Source organism: Ambystoma mexicanum, chromosome 11 (assembly GCF_040938575.1).
Source record: "Ambystoma mexicanum isolate Mex_15411 chromosome 11, UKY_AmexF1_1, whole genome shotgun sequence".
NCBI lineage: Eukaryota > Metazoa > Chordata > Amphibia > Caudata > Ambystomatidae > Ambystoma > Ambystoma mexicanum.
The window spans coordinates 964,440,752-964,453,063 of NC_090934.1; the positions used below are offsets into that span (position 1 = coordinate 964,440,752).

At 45.2% G+C, this 12,312-nt stretch overlaps 1 protein-coding gene across 1 annotated transcript in view; it reads right to left on the reverse strand.

The window, feature by feature from the left end:
- Positions 1-12,312, reverse strand: part of LOC138505089 (sperm-specific sodium:proton exchanger-like) — a 607,661-nt gene that overhangs the window by 17,473 nt on the left and 577,876 nt on the right. Inside the window, exon 4 of the mRNA XM_069625405.1 lies at positions 518-637. Coding sequence (XP_069481506.1) covers positions 518-637 — 120 coding nt within the window. The remainder of the gene's footprint in view (positions 1-517; positions 638-12,312) is intronic.

Here is a 12,312-nt window from a genome sequence, read left to right on the forward strand (position 1 = left end):
GTGCCTGCTGGGGGTTAGCGTTTCTCACTAAGAAACAGAATGCGATCTGGGATGGCCGGCCTCTTCTACTGTGACTGAGTGAGGCACCAACTCCCAGAATAGAGCCCGTTTAGCCAAAGAGCCGCAGGGTTAGAGGGCTGCCTGCAGGTGTCAGCAGTCCTGATAAAAAAAAAGACACAGGCACGCAGCCTTTTAACCATGCCTCACTTTGGCTAAACAGGATGGGGTGGGGGGGAGTTGGCGTATCTGGGGCTAGCTGAGGGAGCTCTGCAGAGGTCTGGCTCGGGAGCCCCCTCTGGAGACTGACAGAGCTCTGGGCCGGCAGGTTCTGGCCCACTGAAACCCCTGCCTAATAGAGCCAATAGATAAAGCTAGTTGACAGCTTGTGCATAGTAATCCAGTCACTGGGAAGTCAGAAGACACAAGGCACAACATTCATCTGCATGTTTCACAAAGAATCTACATTTTGGTGGGTGCACCATACACCTAATGTATGTCATATTGTAAAGTGACTTACGGTGATGGTCGTACAGCTTCTTCCTTTACCCGGTATACCAAGGCTTCCACTCGCTTTCGAATGAATACAAATAATCCTTTTGTTTCCCAGCACTTTTTTACTTCATGAATATTCATAAACCTGAAATGGAAACAGTTTTTTAATATCAAGACGGGTATTATTTGAGGAATGCTCATATGAAACTGTTATTGTAATAGCTTTGCTAGTGCGACTATGTTAGAACGTGCGCTAGATACAGGACTGTACATAGAAAGTTCATATATATAGCAGATGTATTTTGTAATAAAAAATCAAATCGCACAATTGTACAGCAGTATGTGCAAAATAATGTATTAAACGCCATGAATTAAATGTTTTTGTTTAACTGTACTGGAAACATTTCTCTGTTCCCTTTCATAGTTTAATTTGAAAAACTGGTGAGAGCATGCTGTGCTGGAAATCAATTTGTTGGAATGCTGCAACCTGAAGACATGCCCCTGCACGCTCACACCAGAAAAAACACAGCCCGCTAGGGAAAAAGGCCCAAGAAACACTTGCAATGATAACAAGTATTTATTTCTACAAAATAGAAGTGCATCAGCAAAGTACTCTGCTGCCATCGAACGTTCTGATCTCCATAGGCATGGGAGGCACATTATAAGCACAAGCGACTTCACTGATGACTTTCTTACATATAGTACAATTCTGCAATATGAATTGGAGAAACCCTGTACATGTAAGGCCTGCTCCATATGGGATGCCAAAGCATTGGTCTGTCTTCATCTGTCTGTCTTCGTCCACGTGGGCGTCACTGGGCTCATCATCCACAGTGAAGCTGACCTAACAACTAATTAGCTACTCTGAGAAAACAATGTTATTCTATCATTGTAACAATGAACCTGGCAGATACAGGGATGGGCTAAGGGTGAGAGCCGATTGTTAGGGAGAATTTTCATTTTTGTGATAATTCCCTTCAACCTTAGAGACCCCCAGCTCTTTTGCTGGACTTGGGGCTTGTGACTTTTTCCACCTGAGTGAGTGGGATCTTTTTCTCACTCAGGCGTTTTTCCTGACTAGGATTTTGTTTTTTACTCTTTCATGGAGTCTGACAAACTCCATAGGCATCTACGTTTTGTATAATGACACAAAGCACCTTAGGTGCAGTGCCGCTGGAAAGTCCCTTGGACTTTTCTGAATGTTTAAATACATTTTCTTGGTGAACTACCGTTCCCAAGAAAAGTAAGATGATCCCTGTCTTACCTTTCTCTCTGTGGGACCAGCACACACCACCCTATGTGGAGTGCTGGGGGGTTATTTAGTGATTCCTATCCCACTTCTCATGCAACATTTGTTTGTTACACTAACCTGTTATAAATGGCTGGTGGCAGTGGTTTAATTTTACTACCAGTGTGCATCTTTACCACAGGCTGAACCCTCAGCTGCAGTACAGCACCCATGGGTGTCCATTTTCCCAAAATGGCCACTGTCTTCTTTTTTCACCATTTTCTGTTTATTAGTATCTTCTGGGCTTTTACTGGTTGATGCAGGTTGGAGTTCTTTGGGTGTTTTTCCTTTGGCAGAGTTCAGCCCTGGAGCCTGCCCAGGCTCCAGTGTGTCTGGAAAGGCAGGAAGTGAGGGAGGGTCCCAAAACATCCCTGTCCTTTGTCTCTAGGTATGCCTGAGTGAAACCAGTTTTGAATGGCCAGCTGCCTGTCCTGAAAGGACAGCCACCCTGATGTGTGATTGACAGCATAGGCTGTGAATGAATGGTAAATAGCATAAAAAGCTAGGTTTTTTGGGACTAGAGGCAGAGTCGGTCACTGGCAAGGAACATCTGAAGAAGACTGTGATGAGACTGGTGATGCCCTGCCGCTGTGCTGACCCCCTTTTCGTATCGACTGGGAAGACCCATACGAGACGGCGTCCTCCCATGCGCTGGTGGAACCAACTAGCCTCAAGACAAGCTTCCAATTGGCACAACCCCAAACTTGCTGTGCCTCACAAGAGCTGCAGAAGCCCAATGCCAGGTGTCCTGTGACCATTGCCGAGTGCATTATCTTGCGAAGTCCAAATCCGGCCAAATCTTCGTGTGCTTCCCGAGGACCCTGCAAAGGCAGGACATTTTGATCCAGAGTCCCCTCACCAGAGTCCAGGGCCGAGGAAGCAAGTTTCTTCCAACCAGAGATGATCATTCTTCAATGACGCAGAGGAAAAGGTGCCAGAAACACTGAAGTGCCACTGAAACAAAGGAAATCCATAGCTGAGGAGTCCCTCTGCCGAGAGCTGCTGCAGGAGCCCGCCAGACGTCCTTCCTTTTGTCACCACCACAAGGTCCAGGAGCAAGGGCCTGCCAAACTGCCGCACGGAGCAATCCAGCTAGAACATTTTTCTACCAATCACAGGTACTGTGGGGCTTGGGTGTTCACCTTTTAGCCATGAGTTCTGCTTTCTATCCTGTGAAGTGCTTTTGTTCCACTTTAGAGTTGACACCAACACTCCTGCACTGGCCTGAACAGCTTGTGCTTTCTACAAAGTAGCTCAGTTGAGTTACTGTGATGCTGAACTTACTAACTTTGTCAAGACTGTATCTAAGAACAAGTGCATCAGAACTATTTACTTTTTCCATTAACTTTGGCTGTCCTGGCTCCCTAAAGGCACCCTTCTAACCCTACTGGCTTTGGCAGTACTTGTTCGATCATGGGTTATACTTGTGGACACTATTACTGCTGGGATAAAAGTAATCTTCCTCCCTTTGGGAGGTTGTAATTGTTTTACATTGTGGAAAGTATGATCTAAATCTGATTCTTACCTTTCCTTCCTTTACAAACTCAATGACAGAACTGGTAACTCAAAATAAGTGCAATACTGACTTTAACTGAAGTCACATCCGTGTGCTGGAATAAGTTTTAGCACAAAGTATTAACCAATTGTTATTGCCCTTTACAAACTGAATCCAAACTTTGATTGAATGTTACTAGTGGAAAAAACCTTTGAAAGAATGCTTATTTAAACCTTGTGTATATTATAAATAAATATTTATATATAACTTTAAGTGTGTAAGTGTTACTTGTACTTACTGATTTCAATTGTACAGCTCTACAGCTCACATTACCCCTCTTAAGATAAGCCCGGCTGCTCAGTCACAGTACCAACTTGTGCAGTACAGGCCTATATTAAAAGGTGGGTTACCTAATACCAAGCAGATACATCGTGTGTAGTCCTCACCAGTTGGACTGCACCAATTCTTACCTAAAAATGGTGGCAGGCAGTGGTATTGGTGTAGAGTTGTTACATTGACTATTGGTTCTAATTGTACCCAGATAAACTAACCACAAGGCTAGCTCCACCAAAAAGAAATGCAACTTGTAAAAATGACTAGCATGGATAAGGTTAATGAAACAGCCTTTACTGCACTTACAATTGATCAACTGAAAGATTTGTGTAGAAACAGGGGGCTGAGTTTAAAAGGTAGAAAGAGTGAATTGATTACCACATTGTTAAATCACCAACAATTGGGAAGTAGGCCTGTATCACCTACTCCCCAGGATTATATGGAAGAAAATGATTGGGATGTTAGCTTAGAGCTTAACTCCAATCTACCTGAGTCAGAAACTGAGTAGGATCCTCAAAGGATGAACAAACCTCCTCCCTAAGTGCCTGCTGTACCTCATCCACTTCCTACTGTGATCCCACAAGGTCACAATCTAAGTCCTGAATATGTGTCTCTTGAAAGAACGAGGCTGGAACTAGAATTCAAAAAACTTGCAGTGGTATCTGAAGACAAAGACAATGAGATGAGACTACGAGAAAACGAAATGCAGCATGAATATGAGATGAAAAAGATGTCCCTTGATTCTGCTTCCTTTTCAGGGTCTTCTCAGTCTGCTAGTCCCAAGAGACCTCACTTACCAAAAAAAGGCTGTAAGTATGTATGATCCTAAACTGGATGTGTTGGATTGGTTGAGTAAATCTGAGTTCACATATGGTTTGCAAGAGATAAGAGGGAATGATATAGTTGCATGGCTGATGTCTAGGCTCCCCCAGAATGGAGGTGATGCTATAATGGTGTTAAAAGCCAGAGACAGGAAAGACTATGAGCTAGTCAAGCGGGCAAAAATAGCTAGATTGAAAAGACTAATGGTACCCCTTAGGCTACCTGTGTGTGTGTGCCCGTCCCTCTCCCTTGCCCTTCCTCAAGGATACACTATCCTGAGACACGACCACAAGACATCCAAAGGTGGAGGTGCAGCCCTCATCTTCAAAGATACATGCTCCATTAGCCTCTGCAACCAAAGTTGGAAAACAACCCTGACCTCCTCACTGCCAAACTCTCTCTCTCCCCAACTGCAGCATAAACATCCTAATCACTTACAGGCCACCTGGCTCACCACCACACTACCAAAAGCACCTCCCCCAAATTATAGGGAATAGCCTAAAAAGCTTGACCAAAACCATCCTACTCAGTGACCTCAACCTAGGCCTGCATGACCCCAAGGACAACCGTAATGCAAATATATACTGCCTCTCTAGCCAAAGAACTCAACTACATTGGGTTTGAATATAAAATCAATGCACCAACCCATTGCAAAGGCCGATTCATTGACTGGATCGCAAACCACAACTGCGCCTCATCTATCACTAACATCTCAGCCCTCCCATGGACAGACCACCACCTCATCCAATGTGCTATTCCCACCATTCCAAATCGCAAAATACTCTTGTATGCCCCACCCGCCAAAGTCAGAAGCTCAAAAAAACTAACCAAAATCAACCTTGCACCGCTTCTCGACTTCCCTGAACTTAAACCTCCATTTAACAACGACCCCATCTTTCTGGCCAACACCTATGCAAACGTGCTCACCCAAGCTATTGAATCCATAGCTCCCCTAGAAGACAAAAAAGAGAAAAAATCAATGCAGTCTAATTTATGGTTTACGGAAGAACTATTTGCACTACGCACCAATAAGCATCGAGATCTAGCCAACTGGCAATCCTCGCCCAACCAATCCTCTCTAAATGAATTTAAAGAGATCTCATCCACGTATAAAAAAAGCCATATTTCTAGGCAAATCAAAATCATTCAACCAAAGAATCTCCAAAGCTAACTCAAAATCTAGGGAAATTCTCACTATCTTCAAAGATCTCACCTCCCCTGCCACTTCCCCGGATGAAATCGCCAAAGACAAAGCCTGGTGCTCCAGCATTCAGGACGCTCTCATCAACAAAATGCTCCAAGAAAAAATAATAGCTCAGTGCAAAGCCCTTCCCAGTCAGGAAATTCTACATCCACCCCCCCCCCACCTAAACCTCTCTCTCAAATACCCCTCATCGTCTTCAGAGACGTCACCGAGAAGGAAGTTACCAATCTTCTCAAACTTATCAAACCCTCCACTTGCAAAGAGGACACCTGTCCCCCTACATCATCAAAGAATGAGCAGACTCACTCACCACCATCATCACAGCATTCATTAATGCATCCTTCTCCTCTAGAATCGTACCACAAAGCCTGAAAGAATCCTGGCTTCGCCCTCTCAAAAAAAAACACCCTGGACCCCGCTTGCCCCAACAACTACTGCCCCATCACTACTGTTCCCTTCCTCCTCGAAATCCCGGATAAAGCCGCCCACATCCAAATCCAACAATATCTGGAATCCAATGCCATCCTAGGCAGAAGACAATCAGGCTTCCGCAAAGGCCATAGCACAGGAACAACCCTCCTAGATCTTAAGAACCAAATCACCAAAATAATGGATACTGGCAAACCTGCCCTCCTGCTCCTCCTCGATCTCTCCGCCGCATTTGATCTTGTTGACAATGATATCTTCACCTCCCACCTGTCCAACGCCACCCACTTCTCTGACAAAGCCACCTCCTGAATAACCTCCTTCCTAGAAGGAAGGGCTATGAAGGTCTACTCTGACCAAGCCAACACAGCCCCCACCACAATCAACTGTGGAGTCCCCCAAGGCTCATGTACTGCTCCTACCTTCTACAACCTATTCAACAAATCACTCTTTGACATGTTGGATGTGCTCGGCATAGCATACACAAACTATGCCGAAGACACCCAAGTCTTCCTCCCCCTTACTGGAGCATACGACCATGATGCAGAAGCTCTCCTCCAGATATATGCCACCATCCAAACTTGGATGGCAATCAATGGTCTCTGCTTAAACAGGGATAAAACTGAGATCATCAACCTGGGCCCCAAGGAAATTCTCTCCAAACTCAACACTAAATACACTCACTTCTCCATCGACCACACTAATATACCAATCTCTACATCTGTAAAGACCCTTGGAGTCTACTTAAACTCTACACTCTCGATGACAAGACAGGTCAGCGCCATCTCTTCTGCCTCTTCCCACACCACTAAACTTATAACTGCCATAAAACCCTTTCTAACCGCTCAAAATTGCCTATCCATAGCCAGAGCCAAAATAGGAGCCAGACTCGATTATTGCTATGCCCTTCTGGCAGGCACCTCCGCATAAAACATCAACAGGCTCCAAATAACACAAAACAACGCACTCTGCGCAGCCCTACACATGCCAAAAAGTGACCATATATCCCAGGCTAGACGCAAAGCCTACTGGCTCCCAGTCAAGGAAAGGATCAACTTCAAAATTCTCACACTTATGCACAAATGCATCAATCTCTCCGCCCCATCCAACCTATTAGAAACTATATCCAAAAACATCTCTGCCCGCCCCACAAGAAGCCACCTTGCTAACCAACTCTGTGTACTCTCCATAAAAAGAGCCAACGCCGGCGGCATTGGCTTCCCCCATGTAGCACCAAAACTCTGGAATGCCCTCCCCAACCCGCTCAGAGCAGAACCTTCCTTACTCGCCTTTCGCAAATCCCTCAAAACCACACTATTCAAATAACCTTCACTACACCCTGGCGCACAAGCTCTCCTCGCCCAGCGAACCAACAAGCTGCACTATATATGCTATCTTCCATGTACTTGGTAATCCCAAGATGAACCGTAATGCAAATATATAGTACCTCTATGTACTATGTAACTCTAGATGAACCATAAATGCAAATACCAATGTAAATACTAAGCCTTCCCTTGTAACCAGCAATATATATATAAGTAACAGCGCCACAATGCTCTTGGGCTGATGTGCGTTTAAAAAATACAAATAAATAAATGTTTGAGAAACTTAGATGGCTGGGCTAAGGGTCACAGAGTGAACACCTTTGAAGGAATGAGAAACCTGGTTTTACTTGAGAACATGTTTGATGCCTGCTCTCCTGAGCTGAGACAGCACTTGGCTGACTCTAAGGAACTTGATACTAAGAAACTAGCACAAGCATAAACAAATGGTTCCTATTTTGCCAGCCCTCATCCAGTGCAACAATATGACTGTTAGAATCCCTGTCAGTGTGCAAACTGAAGTGTTAGGTAATAACTGATGCAGTCACACTGTGTGAGACCACACAACACTTATCTGCTTGGTATTAGGTAACCCACCTTTTGGTATAGGTCTGTACTACACAAGTTGGTAGTGTGACTGAGCAGCCAGGCCTAGGTCAAGAGGGGTGAATGTGAGCTGTAGAGCTGTACAAATGAAATCCATAAATACAAGTAGCCAAGGAACTCATACACTCAACGTTTCAGTTATACATAGTTATTTATTGAATTAACATCAATTTTTAAATAAGCATTCTTTAAAAAGGGAATTCATGTAACAATGTTAATATACTTTAAAATTACTTTTCAGAATCAAAACAAGTTAGTGGATAATCTTTGGATATGCTTCTTACACAATTCCTACACCTGAGGTGATTTCAATCACAAGGACAGTAAAGGCATTTATATATCACACTAGTTATGCTTTGCAGATTCTGAGGTTGCAGAAAGGAAAGGTTAGGGAAGGAAAAGGTTAGACAGTGTCTCAGTATATATGAGGAAAACTAAATCTTACAATGAAATCTTGATAAGCCTTTCCCAGCAGTAACAGTTTACAACAAGCTACCACCTATGAGGGACAAACAGTATCAAAGTCAATGGACTAGAAGAGAATTCAGGGAGTCAGGACAGCCAAAGTAATTTGGGACACAGTCGATGGATCTGAGGCACTTCTTAAATCAAAGTCTTGCACAAAGTTAGAGAGTTTGTAGAAAAATCCCTTGTAGGGTCATAGGGCCTCATTACGACTTTGGAAGTAGCCATGGCGCTATTGGCGCCATGGCTGCCTCCAAAATCGGGTCCGGGTTCCCTGAATGGGGAATTACTGGGCCATTCCAAATTCGGAGCGCCCAGTCTTTCCTCCTACAGGGAACCCGGGCCCGGACCTGCCCCATTCGCATTTGAGCCCCTGTAGGGTTCAAATGGGAATGGGTGTGGGAGCTAACAACGGGGCGATTACGACCGGACCGTTGTAAGCTCCCTGGTCCACTCGCGGGACCCGCTCTGGGGACTCGTAATATTGGGGAATGGGTTTAACGACGCTGCCACCATTAGCGGCGTCCGTTAAACCATTCCGCAATAGTCGTAATGAGGCCCATAAGCTGTTAAACCATGATGAGGGGAGTTGGAATCAACTATAAAAGGTGAGCCAATGCAATTCCCAACTGAGAAGAGCATGGTTACAAGGCAACAAGGTAAGTACCCCAAGCCTAAACAATACCTCTGGTTTGAAGAAGAGTGATCCAGCTGGATTCTGCTCTTGCTACAGCGGTGCAGACCCTTGTTCCTGAGCCTCAGTTGTCGTGGGGACAAGAGGGAGGATGTCTGGAGGGCTCCTGTGGAGGTACTTGGGAAATCTTCAGCAGCTACAGGCTCTTTTTAGTTCAGCAGCACGTTGCGGTTTCAGCGCTTAGCAAACAGCACCGTTGCGGATCTTGGATACCGGTTGGACTCTCTTTGCTCCCTTGGTCCTGCACGCTGGTGAGGGGAATCTGGATTGGGAGGTCCTGCTTCTGGATATGTTCTTTGGAGTCTCCTGGAGCTTCTATCCAGATTCGTTCCACAGCAGATATTGCACTCGACTACAGACACTCAACCCCTGAGATTGGGCTTCCAAAGCAACAGAGAGGCATAGCAAGTCGGCGATGGTGGTCCAGTGGAATTCGTCTCTGGGTTAGTTAATCCCACTTACCCAAGGGGAGAAGCAGTTCCTTCTGGAGCTTCTCTGTCAAGGTGAAAAAGGAGTTCAGCAGGGCAGCAGGGCTTCATCGGGCAATTCAAAGGTCCAAGAGGATGCAGCAAGCTTCGTTCATGGTTTCTTCGTCGGGTGTTTCTCCCAGTGGTCGACTCTGCCTGTAGTACCAAAACCCTCACCTTTTAAGCAGGTTTCCTCATTTCATGCACAGCCTAGGATGTCAATCACACAGCAGGATGGCTGTCCTAAAAGGTCAGCCAGCCAGCCAATCAGAACTAGTTGCCTTCAGGCATTCCTAGAGACAATGGACAGGGGAGTTTCGGGACCCTCCCTCACATTCTGTCCTTCCAGACACACTGGAGCCAAAGGCAGGCTTCAGGGCTGAAGCCTGCCAAAGGCAAGACAAACAAACAAAGTGCTCAAATCTGTCAACACACAGAGTAAAACCCAAGAAAGATCTCACAAACAGAAAACAACGAAAAAAAGAAGACAGGGGCCATTTTGATTAAATGGTCGCCCATGGGTGCTGTACTGCAGCTGAAGGTTCAGCCTGTGGTACAAAAGCACAATGGTAGGAACAAATAAACTACTGCCACCAGCTACTTAAAGTAGTGAGGATAACATAAAAATGTTACATGAAAATGTAGTATAAAGGGCTAGTAGGTAACCCCCCAGCACTCCACATAAGATGGTGTATGCTGGACCTACAAAGAGAAAAGGTAAGTAAAGCCAATTTCACTTTACTATTCTTTGGAACTGCGGAACTTTTCACTCAAGAAAAGGTATTTAAACTGTTTGAGAAATCTAAAAGGATTTCTCTGTGACCCTGCACCGAAGGTGCTGTGTGTCACCATACAAAAAGCAGATGCCTATGGATTTTGTCAGACTCCTGAAACAATGAAAACACAAAATCCAAATCACGTAAAAACACATGAGGGAGTGAGAAAAAGGTCTCACCCACTCCGGGGTTAAAATTAAAAAGTCCTAAGTCCAGCAACAGAGCTGGGGGTCTCTAAGGTTGAAGGGAATTAGCACAGAAGAACAAGTTACTTACCAACTGTAACGTTCTTTCGACTGGATGTTCCCCCCACGTATTCCTCATCTTAGGTATATTCACCAGCTTGCTGCTTCTCTTCGGAAAATAGCATGGTCTACCACAACCAATATAAATTTGACACCCTCGAGCAGATCTGCCATACGTGGTTGAAACAGATGCTTCAAACGTAGAAATGGAAGAGGTATTGTCCCAACAGGACCCGGAAACAGGACAGTTACATCCCGTTGCATTCTGGTCCCGCAAGTTCACTGCCCCCGAATTGAACTACACAATCACGGATAAGGATATACTGGCGATTAAAGCAGCAGTCAAGGCATGGAGACATTATCTTCTTGGGGCAAGACACACGGTCACCATCATCACGGACCACTGTAACTTACAATACTTGAAGACCGCCAAAGCACAATCCTCGCGTCAACTTTGTTGGGCTCTCTTTTTCGCCAAATACGACTTTATTATCACCTATATACCTGGAGAACAGAATGGAAAGGCAGATGCACTATCACGCATGAGTGAAGAAAAAGGGGCTTTTACAACATCAGATCCTGTGGCCATCATTCCCGAAGAACGAATCCAAACCAAGATCGCTGCCACCATGTGTGCAGATGACTTAAAAACCAGATTGCAATCCCAGATGAATCAGTCAACACAGCAGGAATCACTTTTAAAGGGAGACATCGAAAACAATCTAACATATTTTTAAGGAGGCTTATATATCCAGGACAAGAAATTGCAAAATCAAATCATCACAAACCATCATGATTCATTAGTGGAAGGACATCCAGGAATAGCCAAAACTGAGGCTAAAATAAAGCAAAACTACTGGTGGCCAACTTGGAGAAAAGACATTGCCCAGTTCATTGCAACCTGTGGTGTCTGCGCACAACACAAGTCTCAGAAACAAAACCCTGCTGGCTTACTACGTCCCTTGATGGTACAACCAGCACCTTGGCATACTCTGTCAATGGACTTCATCACGGATCTTCCTCCCTGCAATGGTTATAACACCAACTTAGTCATTGTGGATTTATCCTCCAAAATGGCCCATTTCATCCCTCTGAAGGGACTCTCAACTTCATCAACTCTCGCTACTGTGTTTTTAGAACAAATTGTCTGATTGCATGGATTTCTGTCAATATTAATATCGGATCGTAGAACTCAATGGCCCTCATTACGACCCTGGTGGAGGTCCATGGTGCAATTTGCACCATGGACCATGGCGCAGAGCTGCCAACACCGCCATGGGGGTTGGCGGACTTACCGCCCCATTCCGAGGTTGGCGGGGCGGTAAGTCCCCAATCCCCATTTACCCTTCCCCATTCCCATTTTTGCCCCATAGGGTATAATGGGAGTGGGGAAGGCGTTAATTACGCCACCGTAAATTACGGTGGCGTAATTAACAACAAGTCCCGTAGCGCCATGGATTTTTCCGCCTGCAAAAAGCAGGCATAAAAATCTCCATGGCGCTACGGAATGTCGTAGTCTGGCGGAGAGGTACGCCATGCATTACGCTGGCGTAAACCCCTCTCCGCCAGGGTCGTAATGAGGGCCAATGTGTTTCCGCCTTTTGGAGAAGGTGTTGTAAAATGGCCAAAATTGACCTCTGGTTGTCCACAAGCCATCACCCCCGCCGTATGGTCAAA